This window comes from Eutrigla gurnardus (genome assembly GCF_963514095.1).
Source record: "Eutrigla gurnardus genome assembly, chromosome: 21".
In the NCBI taxonomy this organism is placed as follows: domain Eukaryota; kingdom Metazoa; phylum Chordata; class Actinopteri; order Perciformes; family Triglidae; genus Eutrigla; species Eutrigla gurnardus.
This window is the reverse complement of record NC_139932.1, coordinates 8,177,075-8,202,990: the sequence shown is the minus strand read 5'-3', so window position 1 is coordinate 8,202,990 and position 25,916 is coordinate 8,177,075. Positions and strand designations below refer to the sequence as shown.

General features: G+C 43.1%; 1 protein-coding gene across 1 annotated transcript in view; it reads right to left on the bottom strand.

Moving 5' to 3' along the window:
- Nucleotides 1–13,114, bottom strand: part of ptn (pleiotrophin) — a 41,924-nt gene extending 28,810 nt beyond the window's left edge. The window contains exon 1 of the mRNA XM_084039101.1: nt 12,939–13,114. Within this exon, the coding sequence (XP_083895227.1) occupies nt 12,939–13,099 (161 nt within the window). The 5' untranslated portion in view covers nt 13,100–13,114. The remainder of the gene's footprint in view (nt 1–12,938) is intronic.
- Between the last annotated feature and the right edge of the window lie 12,802 nt (nt 13,115–25,916).

The following is a 25,916-nucleotide window of genomic DNA, read 5'->3' as shown; positions in this document are numbered from 1 at the left end:
CACACCTTTATAAAAATTAAAATTAAAACAAAAAGGCTGTAAAGCTGCCCGGCTTCAGCTGTAACGAGTAAAAAACTGAAAATAAATCACCGGTCACTCCTCAAGGCTGTCAACAGTTCCGGCGTGCTCACGCTGTTATTTTCCACACCTCCCCTTTGATCACTAAATCAGCACTTAGAACCGTTTGCAGCAGTAGGTGGGTGTTTGAAATAAGATTTTAGTGCTAAATGATGATTAGAATTTCTCCGTCCCACTTCGTTTCTCCACATGAAGTTTTTCTGATGACTCAACCACAGAAAAATAATCACACACCTATTCAGTCACGTCTGTTCTTCATCTTCATGTGCGGCAGAAAATGGGAGCAGGGGACTTTGCTTTTTAATGGAGATGTTGGTTTCTTTTGATTGAACTGTCAGCAGAGGGCTCTCATGATCTATCCACAATGGCTCTGACCGCTCGTCTGCACTCTGCTGCGCCGACAGTGCAACACCCACCATCAGTGTCCTTTCATGGTAATATTGAACGGGGCTTTTCTCTCCCACCGGCCGTGTTTTTCTTCTTCAAACAATGGCAGAGGACGGCTTTAATGATTACCTTACTTCACTGTCAAACTCTATTTGTCCCCTTTGTTACCTGCTGCTCTACATCCCATTGATCTCCTCAGACCGGAATATGATACCTGTGGCCCTCTTCATTTTCGGGGGTTCAAAAGTTGTTGTATTTTTTTGCAGTGCAGCTGTCATATCGAGTGGATGACCTTATCAGCTACACACTGGCCTCTACTGGGTGAAATAAGTTAATACCAGAGGAAAGGGAAGCAGAGGAAGGGTAGAGATGCTTTTCGGGGAGAGAACCATTCCTCTTTTTTTTGCAGATGGAGGATGTCAGCCGCATTAGGGGGTTCGTGTTCATGTTGATGGGTAGTTTTAGAGCATGCAGCAGTGCAGGAATGAGAAAAGCCGAGCTTCCTCCGCAACTCCTTGTGAACCCGCCGCGTCCTGTCATCTCCCCAAAACACTCTTTTGGCAGCCATTTGAATTACCTGCACTCCTCCCTGCCTAAATTGCTCAAATATGTTAGAAGTTGATCAAACAGAGAGGCTTTGGGAGCGCGCGGCCGACAGAGCTTCCGCCTGTGGGCTGTTGGGGATCAGACATGAAAACAGGGAAAGAACAAAGGCTTGTCGGGACTGTTAAAGACGCCTGGACCATAGCAGCCCATCAAAATTCATTGAGTGAAACAGCCATGAAATACTCGCCGACTGCAAGAACCCCTCAAACATGTCAGAAACTTTTCTGTCTCTCTGAAAATGTAGCGAGCCGGAGAGATCCTCACATATGAGACGTGAAGCCTTTATGTCCCTTTTTCTGAGTAAATAATAAATACAGCTCCTGCGAGTCATTTAAATAGAAAAATAAACACGTTTTGAAAAGATGCTTGCTTCAGTTCTCACAAACATGCTTTTAACTGAAACTACAATGATTTAAAACTGCACTGAGTCAAGTGACGACATATAAAGAATAAAAGGTTGCTTGTGACGGAACCTACATCGTCATTAGACTGCGTTTGCCCTTCAGTTTATCATCTTTAACACTGTTTTCCTTTTGCGACTCACAACTTTGCTGTTTTAGTTTATGCTATTTTCAAAGAACATCTACACCACCTGCCCAACACCAAACAGACAAACACATAAAATCAGCGACTCACTGTGGAACACAATGGATCATTTAGCTGCTACAGAATCAGATATTTCCCTCAGGAGTTGGTGGAGAACAAAACAAAGCTAAAAGGTTAATATTGGACTAAAAATGTGTTCAGGTGGTGGAAAACGTGACTCACACAAATAAATAAGATATAAGATATATAGAAAACTGTTTTTTTCATGTTAGACTTCAGTTGATGATCCTGTACATCAATGCAGCTTGTATTACTGCCCCGAGTGGGCAAGGAAAAATATCAATTAATATGTATTTTTTATGATCTATATTTTTCTCTTTTCTTTCTTTTATATTATTGATCAATTTTAAGGATTCTTTTTTAATGTGAAATACAAAGATCATCTATTTTGAATTTGCAATAGCATTAACAAACGATTGTAATGAGAAGCAGAAGTGTTCTAGAAGAATGGAATCTCTTTCAGGTTGAAGGGGCTACAACTCATCATAAGGACCTGATCCAGTGCCATTGACTTCCTCTGTGTTGTTGGTGGTTGGTATATACACATTTTTTCTATGCAAAATGCTCAAACCCTTCTCCGACAAAGAATGACGGGCCATTTGTAACTTGTTTGTTCCCGTTTGCAATGATAGCTTCACTCAGCTCCGACTCTGCCGGGCTCGGCGCGACCCTCAATGACTCAAGCATAGCTTATGTGGCACTACATTCCCGGACCCGCTGACAGTCTTATTTCCAGCCATCTAGGAAGCAGGGGGAAAGTTATTTACTGAGAACGGTGGACGGAGGAGGATTGGACATCCCTGATCCGTCAAGGACGTGACTTTTGGCCAAAGCAAATTCTTCACTTTTATTGCATTGTCTTTTGGGCCATTCGGCACGAGGAGATGGAATTGGGAGGCTAACCCCGGCGCATTGCCTCCATCTAGCACTGTCTACCACTGCTAAGTTTCCTGGACAGAGATAAAGTCCAGTCTGTGACCTGTAGAATCTCGAAACACTTGAACAATTCTTCACAGTCCGGCCTTGCTCTCCGGAGCGAACTGCTGATCTGAAACACACAATTATTACCAAACCAATGGTGTCGACGTCTTTCACAGCGTCTTCGTTTTTTTCCCTTTCAAACATCTCTGGCACCAGCTGGCAGAAAGTTAATTGAACACCTGTTTTCCCAAAGAGAAATCTTGCCTTAACACTTATCTTAATAAACATGGAAATACGTTTTTTTTTTCTTTTTTAGATGCAATGTCCTTGTCTTGAAAATAAAAAAACTGAGTGACTTTCATGTAATTGTTACCGGGGATCCCGCGGGGGTTTGTACGTGTGTTTGTTTGTGTGTGTGCGTGTTCGAGAGAGAGTTTGGAGTTTTAAGTGGAGAGCAGCCACCGAGGAGGGCACGTGCAGCACCGCAGAGATCTACCGCCTGAGGTCCTCTGACGTCAGACCGGAGAGGCTGATGGGAATTCAATACGCAGCATCCACACCGCCTAATTTATTCCACAATAAAATCGGCTGCAGCTTGTTTGTCTGCAGTTCTGCTAACGGCTCGCGGGCCGGCGAGCGCCACTTAAGTTCGCCGCTGATCCTTCAGCTGAAAGGAGGTTCTCTGTGAATCTCTTCTCACTTATTTGTTAAGCGGCTGAAAACGAGTGCAGAATAACTTGGGGGGGAAAAGCCCAACAAAGGCACCGGTGAATTTGTAATAAACAGCAAGGCCACAGTTCATTTGCTGCGTTATGTGCTGCAGCGGTGTTATAAAACAGGACGTTGAACAATCCAATATTCCAATAAGCCACAGAGGCAGCCACAGTATGGTAATATTGCAGGAAAATGTTCCTTTCAAAATGTGTCCCATTTTCCAACCAAAGTAATTTGCTGCAGTTTCTCTCACATACACATACACACACACACACACACACACACACACACACACACACACACACACACGCACAATGCCATGTTTGCTGATGTCCACCTCACAAATCCATCCAATTCACCATCACGCTGCCTCTGCAGTAAGCTATTTCCATCCATCAGGAGCACAAACCCCGCCAGGTTTTGTTTGTTTGCGCCCGCCGCCGTCTACATTCATCCGGACAAAACGGCTTTATTTAACAAACCGCAAATGTGGTGATGTTGCACAACATACAAATAAATAAGGGAGCCCCAGATTGCTGCATGGACGGGTCCAATCATTCCCATTCGAAGTAAAAAAAACAAAAAAAACAACAACAACAACTCGGTGCTGCCGTGCAAATGCCAGTAGCTCCTCTCTGACATGGGCTGTGCTCAGCTGTGTGTGTGTCTATGTGTGTGTCTATGTGTGTGTGTGTGGGGGGGGGTAATGTGGCTCTCGCCCAGAGTCACAGCCCAGGGCATCCAACGTGACATTTCAACTTGCCACTGAGCATTACAACAGTCAGAGGAGACGTCGAGTCCTCATGTACAAACAGAGCAGCGTGGCGGGGTCCGGCACCCTCACTTCCTCTAATGTGTGTCACACAAGCCTCCGCAGTCAACGTAGGTTCACCCCCCAAAGTGACACCACAGTCGGTTCGATAACTCCAGCGCTGAGCCACTCGTCTCTGCAGAGAGTAGAGTAGAATACTTCTAGAATAAAAAGTACAAATGTAGCACAAACAAGGCGTGCAGACGCTTGGCAATATATGCGATAGATGGGTGGAGAAACGTAACAGATGCTCTTGTGAATTAACGCACGCCACAAATTGTTGAGGACGCCACGATTCTAAGGAAAACAAAAATCCCATCTTAGATATTAGATTTGGAATGAATAGGCCCTCAAGAGAGCAGATGTGTACGTTTCTTTTTTCATCAACCATAAAGCTACCGATGCCAGTTCCGCCTGAATTAAATGTCATGTTCTCAAAGTCAGTTAAGGCAAGCGAACTGATGAAAAAAACAGTGCAGAGATCGAGAGAGAGAGAGAGAGCAATCTCCGGCAGCCATGCTTGACCTCAATTGTAAGCGTTGGTGGGAAGCCGGTGAGGGATCAGTCTCCTCTGGTTATTTAACAGTCTTCCTTCTAGCGAAGAGCAGGAGGTAGAGAGGGACTCACTGTCTACGTTTATAATATTCCTCTTGTATTCAAATATGACGATATTTTCAATTTGATGGTCGTGTATAAGCAGCATATTCCATGTGGATATTCAAAATTTTACAAAATTCTTGATTCAGACATTATGTGTCTCTAAATGTGGGTTTTTACAGCAACACACGTTTGCAACACACGACCTTTGACCTGTTGACAGGTAGAGATGCATGCCCAAAGGAAAAGCCCACATAACTGGTCGGAAGGAGAAAGACACATACTTTTAAACGTTTTTAAAATGTATCAACAGGCTTTTGGGTATATACACAAAGAGCACAACGCCAACCTTTGTAAGGAGGCGAAAGAGAGAGAGAGTTATGTTACAAGTCTGCTCAGCAGCTTGTGAAAGCAAATATTAGCTGAATATTCATTTGCCGTATAAACAGCTTAGTGGGAATATTATCTTTTTGTGGATTAAGGGCCAAAGTTGTAATCATGTTGTGGGGGGGTAACTGCAACAATCCGGGGAGGGGGCCATAAAGGCTGATAAAAACACCAGCATGTGCATCAAAAAACATCAATTTATTCATTGAAAGACAAATGACAACTTAGGTGGGAAGCGGCATTGAAATGGCTTAATGAATCAGAGTTACTCATGCTACATTAATTACATAATCTTGTCATCGCCTCATGAATATTTACATGAAACGACGGTTAAAGCAAATATGCACTGATTTACATTTGCAGATATTCGCAACGTTTGAATGGAAATCTGTCGAAACCCCTTTTCTGTTCAATCGTTGAGGTTTGCGTGCCAGCTGAGGGCAACTAGTAAGGTGGCTGACGTGGAAGGGCTGTAGAGTGTGTCGGCGCTCAGCGAACGAAACATTCTGAACTCGCGTGTGTTTTTTGCCTCCCCCTCTCCGGGGCCGCAGCCTCGCTCCGTGTCCCCGTCATGTACCGAACAGCATGTGCACTGTTGCTCTACTCGCCCCGCTAACGTCTCTCAACTCCAGCTGGGGACAGAGGGCAAGGCCACAGCCCCGGCCCGGTGTTTGCAGTCGGGCTGGAATGTGAACTCCGTGTGAGAAAAAAGAGAGGAAGTAATAATGAGGCATCCCCCCTCTGCCGGTTGTTTGTTTGGACAGACCGGCTGTCTCACAGCACAAGCTGTGGATGGAATACTAATGGATATGACTAATGAGTCTCTCTCTCCCTTTTCTCCTTGATTCCTTCCCACTTGACTCTCTTTCCTCACCCTCCTTCTCCCGTTGCCTCCGTGTGGATGAAACGTTTAACTCTCCGGTCAGAGCTTCAAAATGCATAATTCAGTAACGACTGAAGGGACAGGTGTGACATGCATTCTACGTTATTTGGGGCAAGTGAGGGAATGTTTTCCCCCTCGGGGCTTTGTTGAACACACCCCCACGCTAACTGATCCTGGTTTCTAATCACTTACTGGTGGGTGGTCATAAAAGCATCATTGGTGTTTGCAACCATTGAGTGGGATTATTTAATCCTCTCGCCATCCATTTTTAGGTGTTTAACTTTCCAAATCTTTCTTCCAGAATGTGGCACCTTGAGGGAGGAACAAAAAGACGTCCCAGAGCTGCAGAATCTCTCCACCGGGCTAGATTAAAACCTGCTGATTTAACCAAGGATTAGACACCCCCTTTGGCAGCAGGAGGCTGTATAAACTGTTTAAAATTATTTTTTGGTCTTAAGTATTGAAGATATGGCGCTTTAAGCAGCCTGTAACCACAGTTTGGCCTAATAAAAAGATACACAAGAGGGGAAAAGACAGCAGTTTTATATCCTAAAAATATCATTTAGTTGAATCCATTGAAGAAAATAGTCTTTTTTATATGATTGCTGCACTTAAAACATGATTTTATTTCATGATCAACTATTATTATTATTATTACTAGTAGTAGTAGTAGTAGAAGTAGTAGTATAGCTTGTTTATTAACAGGGGTCCTGCACAACACACCTGTTAAGCCAGAATTAGCTATGTGGCTAATTTGCACCCGCAGTCACTGGACAGGAAAAATGTAAAAAGAGTACAATACAACAATATAATACAAGAAGAAGAAGAAGAAGAAGAAGAAGAAGAGTAGATGCACTGAATGGTAGATAGAAATGAACCATGGCAGAAAGTAGCTGACGTGAAAGAACAATGAAATTTAATCAGAACAAGCATCCATTTTTAAAACCCACAATAACAATCAGTGGTGGCACTATCGGCTAATTCCAGTAAATATAGTGGACAGGACAGATTTTGAAAGCAATCATTTATATCATGGGGGAATATCAGGGTTTCTTTTTGCCAGATTCACTTGCCAAACAGAAGAAAACAGACCCAATACCAACATAATACAACCACACATTGTTTAAATGGTGGTGAATTAACGTACATCAGGCACATGTCCGCCGAAAGAAGACTGCGGAAGGTCATCAAGTTCAACTTTTGAGTGATGTGCAATGATGGTGGCTGCTTTTTTCTAACCAACAATTTTCTAACTGTTTTTAAAGAGTCAACAATGTTTTGAGCATAGCCAGCCCTTCTAATCAGAGGAGTTTGTCATCCCTGTGCAACCCCACCATTAGCAATCTAATTAGCACTGGGATTGGAATGGAGACACTAAGTGGCAGACGGTGTTCCACAGTGACGCTCACGATCAATTTACCTTTCCATTTCACATCAGTAGCCACAGCACAACAAATCCCTGCGAGTATGAGCGACCTGCTGCCACACGTCTCTGAACGGACCCCTTCTTTATCGCCTACAAGCTGCACCTTTTTACAAGAATCAAATTCTCCCCGTAGAAATGATTAGAATGTCGCTAATAACTCTACTGGCCCGGTCGAATTCGTTCCCGGCTACATTAGCAGCCAAACAAAACAAAAAAAATGGGGCTCTTAATAAAATTAGATTGCATTGATCGAGCCAATAGATTACAGCATTTAGGTGGAGCTTTGGCAGCATATTGGCTGTATGTTATTAGACCGGCCCCTCAGGATTTTTACCTCTGGGCCATTCTGCGAGGTTCTCGGGGAGAAAGTTCTCTCAGTCGATAACGTTGCTCAATTTCTGCTGCACCTGTAATCATCAGGAGAGGGACTAAGGGATGAACGACCGGATGGTCAGGGGTTACAAAAAAGACCATTACACCTTCCACGGCGTGATTCTGCACCCTAATGTTTTTCTTTTCATGGTGAATACAACTGATGGAGCATTTTATGTCAGACTGCTTTCAGGTTCGAGCTTTCTCTCTGATGACACGGTGCTCGAGAGAGACACAATCATCCCTCAGTTCATTAGAGGAATAAAAACACTCCCCGCTCCCCTGTGCTTCACACTCTGAAGCCTGTACACACAATAACTGGGGGTGGGGGTGCACCCCCAGGACCTGTATTCCCTGTATGACATTTGCTAAAAATATCATAACTACAGCATCTCTGTCCAAAGCCTCTGCTGCATCTCGTACACTGCAGGAACAGTTTAAGCTGCTTGTGAGATAATCAAATGGCACTCAAGCTTATGCGCAAATGTGCCTCCACCTTATTAGCGTCTTATTTACCAATCATTCATACTCAAAGCTGCTCAGATCAATATGTCTTTTATGAGTTTGTGTTCATCACCGGTAGATGCGCCCATGGAGAATTATTACCTAACTCCTAACCCCGTTTTCCCTTGGCTCTATGGAGCCTTTTAGCGTCTTTGAGCTCTTTGTTTTTGGTTTTGCAGCTTCACTGCTCCATCAACCTCATTATCAGCAGCAATGGCAACAGGTTGAAAATGGCTCTTTTCAACTAAAATGCTCTAAAGAAACATCGACTGGTTCTCACGCCACCTCCCCCCTCGGCGTCTGATAGGACACGAAGGCCACGCTAGTTCTTGTGAAACTGCGATAATGTGAGTCACAAAGTGCAGAACTTTGGTACTGAGAGAGTAAGTAAGTTAGTAAGTAAGTCGGTGATGATAGTTGCACCATTGGTCAGTCGAGTGTACTACAAAGCTAGAGAAGTCAACACACCGAATTTGGTGGATTTAAAAGCTAAAGAGTGCACTGAATATCAGAGCCTGAAAGCTAAACACAGCAGCTGTAGCTAGCGTTAGCACTGTAGCTAGCATTAGCATGCCTTCACCAGCATCTAAACAATGTAACTTCACCCCTAATAGACAGCAAAACACGAAGTGAAGCACAGCGAACTTCATCAACATGTTTACGTGATTAACTGGCTCGTTGTTGTCGGAGATAACTTACTGCGATAACAGTCATGGTTATCCTAGCATGTTTACTATTAGCCAATGCTCAGCCACTGTCTGCGCCTGAAACTCCTCACCAACATGATATTTAGTCAGAGATATTCAGTTGGTTGCAATGCACAACCACAATTCTACATAATGTACCTTTTCAAACACAATGGAAATACGCAATGTGATTTTTGCAACAACAATGCAGAATTAATTTTTTGAGAAGCCTCTAAAGTATTTTCATATCACACTGGATGCCAGAATAGCAGAAAGAATGTTTTAAAAAGTGTGTTTGCAAAATGAGATGTTCTGTCTTCCATTGCTGTATTTGTGCTTCGTCAAAAGGTACAGAACTTATGTTCCAGAGCCGTGACCTTAGCCCTCTTTCAGTCACCTACCAGCAGGCCTGGGGACAGTTTATGTGTGTTTGTGTGTATGTGTGTGTGTGGGTGGCTGTGTGACTGAGTGGGACACTAATGAGCTGCCTGATTACAGTGGAAAGCCCCGGGTTATCATTAGCTCTCTGAGGATCAAACACCAGATCAAGTCAGCAACAGGGCGGAGAGACGGAGGCCACAATTAGATATTTGTTTTTCCATAGGAAAAGGAGAAAATCTGTACAAAATGGAAAAAAAGGAACACCTTTTTTTGAGGGTGCTAATGATGTACGTTTGATTCTGATCAAAAAAGGCACCACGGCAACATGCCTCGACACTCGTGCACGAACGCAAACCTTGACTTGTGTATTTCAATCACTCATGAAAAGCATTGGTAGCCCCAACAATGGGCTCCTTCAGGCAGTCGGGACCAAAACCACACAAGAGGAACAATCTCTCATCACCGGCTTAGAGTTTTTGCAGACAGCTTTGATTGTCTCGCCCTCGCCTGTAATGAGATAGCTGCTTGCTTGACGTCTCCATGAGAACGTCTGCGTTTCCACACATTGCCATTAGCCCAGCAGACTGATCAGGAGCAGTCACTGCTCAAAATGATTAAAGGACGAGGGGAGCTTTCAGTGGCAAACTCGGGACTAAAGGATAATATCATTCTTTTTTATAGATTATTGAATGAGCATGTTGTGCTCAATAAATTGAGTGGTTAGGTATTGGAAACAAGCTAATAATTTAGCACTTTATTCAGTGAAATTGAAAAACTGTGTACTTAATGATGGCAGGTCATGTTTACAATGGATGGTCACTGTAATTATTTTACACTGCACCTTTGTTCTTGTTATTAAGTTTGGTTAACCTGAAGGTTGTTTAAGCGACCCAAAGTTTTGTTGTTATTTAAAGTGACATTTTTTCTGTATGTATTTTATATTTTTACATTTAACATAATTTCCATACTTATTTTAAGCCCAATAGGAGGTTAGAACGTGATGCCAAGGATCCAGACCAAGCATCAGTATTAGTTGGGATGAGCACGTGTTGCTGCCTACCACTTCAATTTAGTTGTTGGGAAATTGCTACTCTAAAAGCTGTATTCTGTCTTCTTTGGTATTGCTGCTGCCATGGAGTTTACAAGGCAGGGAGCGTTAGACAAAATAAACTTCTTGGTTGCATTATGGGACCCAGTGTCTTTGGTGTTTCGACCTAAACTAGGAACTGAACATCATCTCAGCTTCTGCTGGTTTGGATCTGGTCTTACTTTCTCGAGCCCCTTCACCATGTTTCTAGATCTCAGTAAATAACTAACTACCAGAGGTGCCAAAAGTACTCAACTCAAGTACACATACTTCTGTTCAGAAAGACTGGTAAAGGTAGAAGTACTGATTCAAATTCTTTACTCAAGCAAAAGTGAAAAAGTACACTCTCTGAAAGGTACTCAAAGTATAAAATAAAAAGTCAAAAGTATCCCTATGAGGCACATTTCTACTGCTCTTCATGAACCGCCTCATGCTTTCTCTTTGCGGTCGAGCTTGTACAAGTTCAAACACACACTAAGGCACCGTCTTTTCTGTGTGTTAAAAATAAAAATAAAAAAGAATCGATAATTCCCCTCAAAGGCTTTATAACCAAAGTAATGAGCCTGTTTTGAAAATGTGAACTTCTACAACAAAGTATTTGCATTTCATTACTTCCCACCTTACTACTAATAGGAATGATGACCAAACATAATAAAATAAGGTCTAAGTTTCAATCCACCAGAATAGTCCTTTCACCATTCCATTTTCCAGGTCTGCTTTATCGCAACTTTTGACGTTTTTTTGCGATATGATGCCTCCAACTGGATGCAATGAAGGATGCTTCTTTGACAGACCTCTCTCCCCTCTTCTTTTCTTCCATTCCACTCTTTATTCCATCCTCCCTTTTCTGTGGAGGCCCTCCGGACCCCATCGAGTCTACATTCTGTTCATCCCACATGTGAGGGGTCATTGCGTACCCCAGAAGAATAAACCAGCCACTCAATGTGAGGATCTTTGTGTATGTCCTCATCCCCCTTCCCCTTCTTTAACTCTCTCTCTCTCTCTCTCCCTCACTTACTTGTGCCCTATAGATGAGAATTGGCTCCATTCACAGCTCTCTCTCCCCCCCACCCCCGGAGTGGACTTCTCAGGGCCCTAACAGCGCAATTCTATGCCTTATTGCTCCAGCTCCTCCATGGAGAGCAGCCTCGTCAAAGCATTTGTGAGGACACAGAAGGAAATGACCAGCCTTTGTGCTTGGTCTTGACATATAGGCGCGATCACGTGGGTGAAGTTTGTGGGGCAAGTGTTTAACAAGAGAAAAGGGCAGAATGTGTAAAATGTCTCTTGAAGGCCTCCAAGTGGCCAACTTGGAAGGAAAATGCCAGGACCTGTTTAAAAAATTAAGCCGGTTTTATGAGTTTGGCCCCGCTGGCAGTCGCCCAGCTTAATCAACATTGTGTCCTGACTTCCTACGGGGGCCCAAAGCTGGTTTCTCAAGCTCATCTCCACCTCATGTTTAATCTCCCCCCAGCTCTTTCATTAGACCACACCATGTGTTGATTCTAAAGAAATGAAGCGGACACCTCATTTCGAGCAAGAATGAGCCAGAGAAAGCTTTTGTCCTCAGCAGGAATGCCCATAAGACAGAGAGGAACACTGTTTGGTCTGACTCGGGTTGCTATACCAGTGCTGGAGAAAGCCATGGCAACGAAAGCAGAAGGTCTGCCGGACCACATAGTGCCGATACAATACACCCGCTTCGGGGTTTGTCATTCCAGTCAGGCCTGACCCAAATTACGACATCCTAGGCAAAAGTGGCCTACTTCAACCGCTGCACATGCACAGACATACTTAATTGGACGCGCATAAAATTGGCTGATAGCGATAATAAACCAAACATATGGATGTTTGAAGTCTAATCACTGAGGAGACGGCCCTGTAAATGATTTAACACCACCGTCCGTATAGCCCATGGCTGCTGGATTATTGGGACTTTCCCATTGTTTACCCAATATGTCTACAAGCCACTTTTCCATCTGCAGCCATAATTCTCTGCATTTTAAGCTAAATAGTCTTTTATATTTTCTTGTGTTTATTATCTCTTATCAACAGCCTCGGGGCAAAATCTGCTTTAAATGGGAAGAGCAACAAACAAACGATTAGGATCGCGTCTACAGAAGTGTTTTGGTAACACAAGAAAAATAAATATATTAGGAAAAATGGAGAAGGCTTAATAATATATTAATCACCAGAGTAACTTTAACTGGCTTTCTTTCGCAACTTAACTCTCGAAGTTCTCCGATTGTAAGATTTAAAAGCATGAACACAACAGAGGGGTGATATTCTCTAAATCTCATAAATCCCACCCCCAACATGCCACACCAAACAACAAACGCCAAAATAATGGCCTTCTCTACTGCCGAGTCTTTCGGCACAGACCGCAGCTGAACTCCAAACTTTCCTGCTCAAGCAACCACCTTCACCATCACACCACACCTTCAACCACCATGCATCCGCAGTGTGCTAACAGAAAAAATAAAAACACTTACTTTATTTTGGAGGTCTGGTGGTTGGATATCAGAGATGGAAAAAGATTTTTCTCTATGCTCTTTTCATCTGCACCTCTGCCCCGCTGCCCTGCCTCTCCAATACTATTTCTCTTTGTGGGCTGAGCATGCGATAGCTGTGTAGTTTTTTTTGTGTGTTGCATGGGGTGAAGGGAGGGTGGTGGGTTGGGTGTTGAATGCTGGGTTTCCTGACTCGTGATCAGGAGCTCATTACCCCCAAGGTCACTCCAGGGACGCCCTGCCTGGCACTCACTGAGACACCAGAGAGGAGGATGTGAGATTGTGCCGATGAGAGCGTGAGAGAAAAGGGGAAGGGAAGAGAGCAGTTAAGAGCCAAAGTGCCTCTGGAGATCCGTGGGGACGAGGAGAAAGAGCTGAGAGAGTGAAAAAAAGAGATGCACAAACACATATAAACAGTAAGAGAGTGAAGTAGAAGGCTGATCCGAACACCAAACAGAGAGGCAGATATTCAGGAGGAGCAAGCAAACACAACAGATGAATGTGTCTGTAGGAGCCTTGGCTGAGCCCACAGCTGCCCGGCCCAGCTACACAGAGTTATATAAAATATCTCGTTGATCCATGGAAAAGTGAGTCCAACCACAGTAATCAATAAAACACTGACAAACAGTAGCTGGGGCTGTGCATTTGTTTTGCAACTTTTTATATGGGCCAACATTGTAAAAAAATGTGTCATGTGTGACGGTATATCTCCAATTATGTCGTTGGAAGAATATATTGTTTCTTTTATATGCTGGCTTCATGGTTGGCTTAGCTGCTCTGTGGACCACAATGAACGAAGTGACTGAAAATCACTGCTTTTTTTTACAACTTAAAGTTAGTCGCTGAGATAACCACTGGGGCTGAATCTGTCATTTACTTTTTTGATTAACGTGGCAACGGGCAACTTTTGAACTTTTCTTCTCCCGAGAATTCACAAAGACAAATGAAGCGAAAATAATACATTTCACTTGCTCCTTTTGGAGAGGCCACGGCAAGAAAATGTCTTCTTTGTTTAGATTTTTAAATGGGCAATGAAGCATGAATGTGTAATTTTAGCTGCTAGTCTAGAAAGCGCTAGCAACATGGCAAACTCTAGCTAACATAGATGTTCCAGGAACAAACCTTAATGTATCCTGGTTCATTTTCTGGCTGCGTTATAATTTTATGACATTAAATAAATGTATCGCATTAGCTAGTTAGCGTAGCCCCATAGTCCCTCCCTTCACCTGGATGAAAGCGGTCCCTTAAAAGTGTAACAATTGTGAAAAGTATGCGTCATAGTTTCCCAGAGTCCAAGCTAACACCTTCATGCAGGTATTTGGTCATTAACTAAAGTATTGGATAAATTTAAATTTTAAGCTGATTCTAATGCTTAATTAAAAGTTAAGGAATCGTCAAAGGTATTATAATTCTTCTTAAGAGGGATATGAATATCAGTACGCCGTAGTAAATGTTGACATTATTCTCAAGCTAAGTGAAAACTTTTACAAGCTGATGACACGACAGGAAGAGTCAGACGTCATTATGACTCATCCTCTGGGGACCATGAGTACCTGTACAAGATGCATTAGTGCGGCGAAAAGCAGAGGTCAGATGTTGAAGTTTTGGGGTTGTTTAAAGTCACCTTTTATCTGAGCTGAGTAATTAGTGATGTAATATGACTAATTACTTCTGCTGATGAGTATTTAATGAAGTAATTACTGTTTTCGATAAGTAATAATTGATTATATTTTTCAAGTAACTCGCTCGACTGATTTTCTGTTCGACTAATTGATTAGTTGGCTAATTGTTTGAGACCAAAACAAAGCACCACAGTCCCAAAGATTACAAACAGCAAACAGTTAAAAAACTGCTCCTTTTTAACCGTCAAACTTGAATTTAGATAATTAAATCTCAACATCTATCTGCCAGTTAATCTCTTCCTCTCATGTTTCCAGCTAATCCATTCTCTCTCCTGTTTGTGGCCACGTATCCTTTGAGAGGGAGTGTGGTAATAAGTTGTGTGTTGTACTCTCAGGGTGTTTGGAGTGGCAGATGGCTGGAGATGACCCTATAGAGCAGCCCCGGCACTCTGCCACAGCTGGACAGGCCTGGATTGACAGATTACAGCACACACAATCAATAAAGTGTACCATTAGTTCTGTCCACAAAGCCCCGTGTACAATACTGATGTCTGACCGCCTCTGCAGTACGCACACACAGAAAATGGTCGTATGTTTCACTTTATAACGCTGTCTTTCCCGACTTGCGTTATTGATTGAGAGGCTGGCACGGATTCATTCTGCAAAAAAAAAAAAAAAAAAGTCATAGTGCCAAGACAGCAGCAGCTCTTTAGCTCATAATTATAAGATAGTCGTTTTAGTGCCAGACTCTGCCGTTAAGGTGATACTCAGAGCTCCTCACAATGTAATTATAATGCACCATTTCACTAATATAATGATCATTTACAGGTGGAAGCATATTCAGGAACCATTAGGCCGAGTGATTAAGACTCAGCATTATTCATTCAACAAGAAGGACATACGTTAATGGTCAGCTTTGGTCTTAAAACTAATACCAAAATCTTCCAGTCCGGTCTCAGCTGCTTTCAAATGAGCTGTAACGTTAGCTAGTTCAGCGTAGCTAGCTAGCTTAGCAGCTTTAGCTCAGCTATAAATTATAAACATCAGCCACTCATCCATGAGTCGACGCCCACTTCATTATCTTACAAACAGGGTGTCATCTTATTCCATTATATCTGATAGAAGGCATATCTACAACTCAGCAACTAATTAAAAATCAACCTAGATTGAAAAATAGGACAAAAGCTAAAATATTATTTTGTTATTATTTTAGGTTGAAATGTCCCTTAAAGTCTAAAAATGGTATTTTCGGTACCACACTGTGTATCTATTTTTCAGGGCGATATGAAAGATGATGAAGGGGGGTAAAGAGGTGAGACTTGACGTTATACATTTCAAGAGGCCATCGCTCAATCAAAGCAATGCAGACGCTTCACACACCTTTCGCCTTGCAACAGAGCTTGTTTTGAAAGTCATCAAAGGGGTGCAAGTGTTGAAGAAATGTTGAAATTGGCGAGCAATAGGCCAGCAGCAAAATAATGGATGAGTAAGTAAGGAGCTTTAAGGCCATTTGGTGTGTCTGTCCCAGAATAATATGCCTCATCCAAAGTCTAGATTAAAGCAGAAATAAAAGGAATTGATTTTTAGGAAAAGAACAAGCAGTTGAACAAAGTTGAATTTAAGCTTCACATGCGGCCAAACCGCATCAAAACACAATGTGTTTTTCAGACGTTCAACAAACGGGGAATAAAAGCCCCTCTGATCTTAACTTTCATAACCAGCGAATGCGTTAAAGGTTGTGTTTTTTATAATTACCCTGCACGTTAGTCCATTGTTCGTTCACAGTCATTGTTGTGCTGCAGCTGCAAACACTGCAGCTCCACATGTTCGGCATCATGTTGCACCGTTGAGGGATTCCAGCATCAGTCCCAGTGATGGCCAGTAATTAGTATGACTCATCCCCCCCCCACCCCCCTGCTGATAACGATACACCATTCCACTGCTGCCGTCTCATATTCAGCTCATTAATAATACATTTCATCCATTTGCAACCCCCCTTCATCCCTCCCCTAAGTGTGCGATAGGCTTTAATGCCATCCAAGAGGAGCTTTCTCCAATGATATCATTTCCAACATTTGATTAAATGAGATATGGCAAATGATGAAAAAAAAATAATTAACATAGATCTTGATGGCCAAGAGATTTTTGGTTCAGCTGAAAGCCCCCCCAAAAAGGGGCGGGAAGGGGGGCTTCAGAAAACACTGATACACTGATATCACAGTTTGAGTGAAATATGATCTTTAAATTGAATCCAGCGGCTTCCTCGTTATTTTTCACTCACTTTAAACTGGCTGCTGCCGTGGTGAGCCTGAACAGAGCCGGGGATGAAGTCACTGTCGAGCCCCAATAACCCTGTAAATGTCCGCTGGCAGCCCGATGAGAAGACGGCATCGGGCCGGGCCTGTGTGCGGTGAGAGTCTGATGAAACCCAATGAAATCAGCCTTGTCGAAGTCAGCCAGTCAGTTTTTTTTCTCCTTTTCTTTTTAACCACAGCTCCATCGGCTCTGCCCCTCCATCCCGTGGTCCGCTGGCATGAGCGTCGCAAAATATCTGCGCAGACTAGAGTGCAGTGAAAATGGTAGGAAGGTCATTTTTTTCATACCTTTCTTCTGAAAGCAAGTATTCAATTTGTGCGACATGTCTGGAAGGAAATGGAGATTGAATTTATGGGTAAAAGAGGAGGCGAGAAAATAGCTATGTCTCAGGACATCCTCTCAAAATCACTCAACAACTGTTTAGATGTCAGCTAATCATACAAAGCATATCAGAACCCCCCAGTAACATATTCCAGAGTCAAGGTCACATGTGTGCTGTCTTCACTGTTACTGTCCGTACATTATATTCCCCCTACGAAGACCGAATGCAGGAACAAAATGTCTTGACAGTGTGATTCATAGAATGTACCCCGCTGGGCCACAAGTCATATCAGACACAGGAGAAAACACACAAACACACACACACGAAACATCTGTGGGGCCGTGACCGCCATTTAAACACGGATCTGGCTAAATACTGCATCCAGCTGTCGACCGTACACCTAATGAAACAAGTCAAGTTTATTTATGTCAACCTCCAATCACAAGTTTGTCTCAGAGGGCTTTGCGATGCATACAGCGTACGGCGTCCTCTATCCTAACCCCCTTGGTTCGGATAAAGAAGTGCTCCACAAAAGAAAATCTTATCAGGGAAAGTGGAGAGACAGACCTCGGGATATAGGGCCTTTAAAGTACACAAGTGCCAGATAGTCAAAGCACTAGTGGTAATAGTAATTACAATGGAGTGCTGCAGGGATGACACACTTTTGTAGGTCACCCCCGGAAGTTAACATCGCCCTGGTTCCCTTGACAAAAGCACAATGGGATTTTTCGACTGGTTTTTGGATTATTGCATAAACTCTATTCGCATGTTCAGCAAGGTAATCTTCACAAGCGAACACCACTTTTCTCTGCGATGAAATCGGCAGTCAAACGACACAGTTGCATGAGCGCGAGTACAAACACACCAAGGTCGTAAAGTCGGCATGTGAACGTGTAGAAGTCTGTCAGTGACCATAATTTTAAAGGGACAGTATGTAACATTTTAAGTCATTTATTAGCTAAAATCAATATCTCCATTTATAAATAGGTCCTCAGAAGTGTATAATTACCTCTGATTCCTCGTAAGCAAAGAATTTCGCATTTGTATTTACATTGGATTGGTAAGTCCTCCAGAGGCTTCAATGTCGTTCCGCCATTTTGAGGACTGTCACTGCAGAGGAGGGAAATGATGCCGAAACGCGATTTAGCTAAATTGGTACGTAGAAACTCACAAACACTGAACAAGCTGCATTTGACGTGTTTCTTTCGATACCCATCAAGTGGCTAATCACAGCTGATAACGCCATCCCCCGGAGAAGCTCCTCCCCACTTTTAGCTCTGAAAGCATTGTTGCCGTCGTTACTGCTGTTAGCACCGTTAGCTGCTAGCTGCCGGCTTAGATATCTCCCTGTTCTATGCCGTGTGCAGATGAGCCTGGTTGTATGGGAAAGTTGCTGTGGCGGTAGAGGGCCAATCACAGTAAAGTTGCAGTAAAGTTGTGGTGTGTTGTGGTGATTGGCTGCGATATCTGCTCCATTATGTTCACCAACGAGTCGTTTATGCTGCTCACTGAAAGCTCAGTTGATGAGAGCAGTGATCATAATAGTAAAAGTCGGAAAAGTCAAAATGATGAGCTGAAAGAAGCTAAAGCGCTCAATAATTCCCTCGATATAATTCGCTCAGTATTCGCTCCCTTTCATATTACTGTAAGAACATTGATTACTTCAGCCTCGGGAGTCAATTCCCATCACAAGTTCTTATGAAAGCTCAACCTTTATTCAGCATGAGGTGGATGGATGTCCCATTACAGCCATTTAATTCCGCGAGAAGCTCAGTTTCATTCGTAAAGCATAAGCTCTTTGTTGAATATTAATATTAATATTTCTAGGCCCTCGCTAATAAAAGGCAAGAGTCTTTTTTACTTTCCAAAAATCATACTTGGCATTCCCCTTGGAATTCGATTTGGCATGTTTTCCTTTTTTTGGTTGGTGTTTTTCTTTTTTCACATTTTCAATGTCAGAAGCAAAGCTTTACCTCTAATGCTTCCAAGACCACCGCTGCAATTGCTATTCAGTCCTAAATGCAGTATTTAATCTCAATTTAAAATCTCTTTAATGCCAATTAGTCGTCATACACTTCAGCACAGCATCAGCACTGTGATGCTGGAAATGTATTGATTGGTGAGATAATCAGACTGACAATGAATGAATGCTGATTTATTAGCCAGATACTTTTTGTATGATAATGTGGTTCCCTCATACTTGGAAGCCAGTGATCCCCCGGGTATAGGTAGAGGATGTCAAATTTTCAGTTACTCTTGGGCGACAGACTGCGGAGTCTCCTACCCGCCATACAAATGGAAATCTGATACAGTACAAGGTTCATTTTCCTGTGTACGACGCCTCAGAACTTTTTCCAGCTGAATCTCAATGCGACTCCAACCAGACAAATCAAACACATCCTCTCCTATTCTCATGTATGTCGGTGAAAGCCCCCCGTCCCGGCTGTCCTGTTTGAAACGCAGCAGAACTTAATTTATGACTGACAATTAATCTGAAGGAGCCAAAAACACTCCAGCGTGGCTGGCGGAGCGTGACATGGTTGGCAAAAACAGCTCTCTGCCCGATTCGTCTCCCAGCCAACAGTCTGGCCTTGTCGCCCCAGCGTTTATCTGCCTCCATACGCTTCCCCCCCGAAAACTCATTAATCTCTGATGGCTTAATTCTGTGTTCCCCGGTATGGCCCGCGTATGTTCTCATTAATGGCTTTTCAATCTTACGCTATACGATGAAATGTACTTACGCTATGATGGGAAAAAAAGAGAGAGAAGGCTTAGATTGGAAGTAGAAAATCTATGCGATGCTTCATGTAGTTATTTGATGGTGAACGTTGCAGATAATCGAGTACGTGATCTGGTAGGAGGGATGATGACAGAAATTGAAAATGTGTAAAAGCGTCAAGCAAGCCGTAGTTCAAACAAAAAATCAGGGTAGAGGGAAAGGCGCCCTTCGCAGCACGGTAGTTAGTCGGTTATTAGAAAAATATCCACAGCTGTGGGGAAAAACAAACTTTTATCATATCTCAGTGATTGGTCTTCAAACATCCTATTTGCTAGTACATTGGAAACCTCACCATGAGGTGGTCAAATGCCAAAAAGGATCCAGAAGTTTGTCTGCCTTACTTTTTTAAACAAGACATATAGTGCTTCCTAACTGTTGTTGGGATTATGGATTCTTTCTCTCCCCCCTCTGGGTATTTGCTTTGCTGAAATAAACACAGCCTTCCATATTTCGTTCCACAGAAAATACATTCCTCCCGATTTCCGGGGTCTCAAAGACAACTCAACGATTCAGACTTTCCGTTGTCAAAACAAACCAAATTCTCAAGGAGGAAGAAAGTGCACGCCTGGTACACAATAGCTTTGAGGCCAATTAGTGCTGTGGAGGAAGGAAACTACAGAGAGGGCCGGAGTGAGAGAGGTGAGAAAAACTTAAATGGCATATCATTTGCACGGTTCGCTTAAAGTTACTTTTGTGTCATCATCCACACACACAAAAAACACAGAGCTGCTTGTGCTCGGAGCGTCTCGGCGTTCCCGGCAGTCACCTTTAACAATGGGATTAGTGCCGAGGCAGAGGGGGCGAGGATCAAACCTGCCTGGGATCTCTCTGCTATCACTGATGGAGCTTGAACCCCCCCGAGGGTGCACTCGACTTCCTGTTTGATTTGTTCTCTGTCATCTCGTCTGTAGCCGGTGGGCTATTTGCTTGGCACTGCACTGCTCCTTTATCTGCTGATTGAGAGAAAGAAAGACGGGGAAACAGCTCTCTGACCAAAACGCCGAACCTTCCTCCTCCGAGGGAACCGCGAAGGGAAGCGTTGTCAGCCAGAGGACCATCCGGCTCCACACAAACATCCCGATCCAAGGCGACGCTACTCGCTCTGATCGTCAACTCGCTTCGGAGCGCTTCCCAAAGATGACCTACCTGTAGTACTTAAGTGAATTTAGATAGAAGTCGATACCCTCATAATAAAACACCTCTGTCTCACTCCAGCTGATCGCCAGTCGGTGTTCGGAAGGGCCTGCAGTCGCGATCGATGGGAAAATAAATTACCACCCGCGATCCCCACCAGATGACTGAGGAGAGAGGTTGAGCCGCAGCTGCAAGTCAACCCTTTCCCAAAAAAAAGAAGAAGAATTGAGTAATACTTCCAATAATGAGACAGCATCTGGGTGATGGGGGCCGTATGCAAAAGTGATGGATTTTGTCTCGATTTATTTTTATTTTTTTTACTTTCTCTTCTTGGAGGGATTTAGTGAGACAGCTCAAGTGTTTGTGATTGGCACCGGGGCCCCCTTGGCCTCATTTCTGCAGTCGTGGGCTTCTCTCCGAGTCGGCCAGGCGTGTAAACACACATCAGCTTAGCGGGCAGCTGGTCCTGCCCTTTGCAGGTGCTCACTGTCAATCCAGGGGAGGTGGTAAAGTAAATAAAAGTCCGTCTGACATCACAGCTCAGACCATCTGCAACCGGCGCTCTGCAGGCCGCCGATTCTTCCTCGAGTAGCACGTTATTGAAAACAAGAAAACAGCAGGGAATTATTGGTCTTTTAATCAGACTTGAGGATTCGCTCCAGTCTACCTGCAGCATTTGCAGAAGTCAATTTATTTCCTTCAGTTGAAAAAATGCAATCAATCTTGATGAATGCTTGCTTGTTTGTAAGAGGGTGCATTTTTCAAATTCCAAGACGCTGCAGCAGCATTTGAAAGGCACAAGCCGTCCGATTCACATCGGGGACGAGACAAAGTCGACTGTGTAAACAGGGACTTAACTTTGATCACACTACTCCAAACTCGTTTTGATTAACATCCATTTTTAATGAAGCCACGCGCGGCTGCTTCGGCGACGAACAATTCGTCACGGATGGAAATGGACATTCCTGCAGAGATAAAGTATGAAGATTAGCCTTTGCATTGCAGCGGCCCATGCCTGATGCTTACTGATGAGTTTTCATCTATCACCGAGGTACAGCAATTCTGTATTCCCATTAGCAAGCATTAAACATGGTGCATTACAATGCGGCCCTCCCAAATGGGCTGCATTATAGTAATTGGATGAGTGGCTTTGTAAGTTTAACCACAAATGCGACATCTTTTATGCACTTTTAATTTCCCCTCGAAAACTTCTCTGAATGTTATTTTTATAAGATAAGCCTTTAACTTCATTCCGGCTTGCATAAATATTGATCATAGCATTAAAAATTGAGCATTTTTGAGCTGTTTGCATTTGCGAGTTACATTTTATGACTGGCACCGTCTGGAAAAAAAATCGCCCGAGCAGTGATATGTGTTTCATTTGTGTTTTATTTGGGTCAATTTCAGCCAAGCAGACGGAGCAGAGCGCCAGCCACATTGATGTCTGTATTAGTGTCTCCTAGAATACAGATGAGAAAGCGTCTGGTCCGAGAGGAGCTCTGTGATTTCCACTTAATGAGGTTGCGAATAGCCCCAGTGCGAGAGGGTTAGGCCAGACTGTTTTGACCTTTAACACCCCATAACCATCCATCACAAGAGGCTGACAGCCTGCAAACTACTGACCGAAGCACTGGCTGGAGCATGCAGATCACTCACTGTGGAGAGGTCTGAATCTGTCTGCCCAGCACAGAGGACATCGGGGGGAAATCAATTCCCAATGAATCCCTATCTGGCTGTGCAGTTATTTGCATCAATTTAAACAATGTACTATGTATACTTATTTCATTTTTAACCTTTCATGCACTATTGAGAGGGAATTGGAGAAAAATATATCCAAGCATTTCTCTTCCACTGGCAGGTTTATTTATTTTTGTTCAGTAAAATGTATTTTCTATTTGCAGTCAATATTCATTTTTAGTTATTTTTCATGGTGTGAATCTACAAAAGCATTTTTAAAACCAGCCAATATCTTTTGTTGAACAACCAATGGTAAATCCAAAAATCTATTTTTTTTTTTTTTACGCACATGGGGTGTGAGGGATAAACGATGAAATGGGGCTTTTATTGTGAAAGGTAAGAAAGGAAGGTATGGTTCTGGTATGTGAAAGAAGTAATCAAGGTGCGGTTGTCTTGTTTTGGACTACGGAGCCTCCGTGTTGATATTTCATAAAAACCTGAACTTACACTACAATGAGATTGATTGATGCCTTTATTCCCAGTGAGAAAAAAATGTAACCTTGTTACCCTCACCCCCCCAGGACATCCCATGGGGGGGATATGGGGGACTCGCGTAACAAGCCATCCGCTCGCTGTATAACCAAGTGCTGCGTCCGGCTCTGATTGGTCGTTTTCCTTCGGTGGAACCTTGAAATGCCATCAGGAACACTAAAAGGAGGAACCACAGATTATCTTCTGTTCTTCCATCAGGCTAACGTTGAGCAAATATGACAAAAAGGTATTTTCATCATAACTATAATAAACTTTAATACAGGCTATATAGCTCATGGTGTCTCCCTCTCACAGCCACTACTCCTGTGGACTTAAATTCAATCGAATCTCCACTCCTGTCTGCCGGCATTATGATAATGAGACTTTACAAGCCACATTTCCAGCGGGTTCCCCGAACGAGCGCCTGCAAAACAAAAAAACTAAAATGCATTCCCCCTGACGGATTAGCTTTTGTGCCACCTCCAAGATTTTCAACGACCCCTCTCTCCGTATATATTTGGGAGCCGTGTGAAAATATAAAACTCCCCGGCGGCAAACAGCTATGATCGATAACACTATTCCGCCTGTGGTTATGGTCACAAGTGCTGCCAAACACTCAATAAGGCGTGACCTTCACCGAGGGCGCGCCGTGGTCAGGGAGGGAACGCCAACAAAACAATCATCTCAGCTCGTTTCCCCTGCTGGTCGCCCACCATACATCATTGTTTTATCAAAATCGAAAAAAGACCTGACTGAATACAGCAAGTACCCCGTCCACGGATCGATGGCTGATTACGGCGCCCGCTGTGGTTTTAAGCATGTTTTGCACAAACCCTGAGTGCAGCACGATAGCAGCACGGGTCAATACAGATATCTACCTTATTATAAGCCACATGATAGCCATTTTATGGATTATCTGAGTTATTGTCTCTCCTTCATATGAGCCTGGTGTAAAACGAAGATGCTGTAGTTCAGGTAAGGTCGTGCTTTCCTGTTGTGAGATGCTGATGCAAGAGCGGAGCCTCCTTCAACTCCATGTGACGTTCATTAGATTTAGGCCATCGTCGAACGTTATTAATATTTCAAACGAGGAAAAACAAAAAGGGAAGGACCACAACAAAGGCTTCAAACATTGTTCTGACTCCCCCACACTCAACCTGTGAACATCTCAGCCGAGTTTCAGGATAGACTCATTATGCAATTGCTATCATCAAATGCACTCAGACGGGGCTTCACTCGAAGACTTTGCCGCGTCTCCTCGTCTTGAGGAAACAATGTTTTCCATAATCACTGAGATGGAAGTAAATATTTGTTAATATTGAGATGGGATGATATTATAAATATATTGATTGAGTACTCACTTGTAGATATACCCTTCAGATTAATAAGGGTATATGCAGTGATAATAAAAGAAGAAATTATCAGTTTCTCCGCTGCAATTCTAGACTGGCTTCTTTTCCCCCTCTCCCCTCTTAAGCATATTAAAATGTATGTGAAGACATAAAGATTATTAGCCCTTGTAGACATTTAAATGCAGCCAGTTCCCTGAGTCATCCGGGGACACCGTCCTCCCCCTCCTGTACAAATCAAGACTAATAAGGTACAAACAAGCCACTGTAATCCGATTCAGCGTACATCTTTAAGCATCAACGTATCCAGCCCTCCGGTATCCCGGCAACGTGTCCGCGCCTCTCTTCCCGGACCTCTAAATCTTTCCTGCCAGCCGATACATAAGGGAGTGGGAGGGGGACAGGCTGGTTACCGAGAGGAATGTGTTCATCTCTGCCCGGCAGCTTCTTGCAAGCAAGATGCTGGTGTTCAAAAGGACAAGCAGGATTCAGTCATTTTCCAGCAGGTCAGGACCAGAGAATATGTCGGCGTGGTCCTCTTCTGATGCTGCAAGCTGGAGTAAAATACTAGATCTAAGGATATGTTAGTATCTTGTTGTAAGAACCACCAGGTGGCTGGAAAGTGTTGTATTTCTCTCTCTCTCTCTTTGTAGTCCAAATGGTAGTCAAAAGTCCACGATTCCATTCTGGAGCTTTCAACCACATTGCATGGTCCTCGTGCGTTACACTTCTCATCTGTAATTGGTCTATATTTCACCTTGAATAATAAGGAAGTTCATTATTGACCCTGAAAATAAAAACAATGGACAATGGACAAAACAATCACAACTTGAGGTCCATTTATTGACTATCCTGGAGCTTTCAGCTGTATCACATGGTCTTCGTCCCCATATTGCAGTTCATTGTAGATTTAAAAACACACAAACATGATATGGTCACATGATCACGTATCCCTACACATGTAGGCACACGGATATAGTCCAATATTCATACACCTATAGTTTATAAACCTTTACTGTTACACATAAATTACTGTAACAATAGATATGTTAAAAAAAATGTGTTAACAAAACAACTATTGTATTGTTAATTGTTTAAAGTTCTGATTAATATTTTCATGAAATCAAACTCCTTTTCCCCAATCTGTAGAACGCAGCCAACGTATCGCAGGTGTAACTGATCAAAGTAATTACGCTGCCATTTAAACTTAGTGGGTCATATTTTACCAGT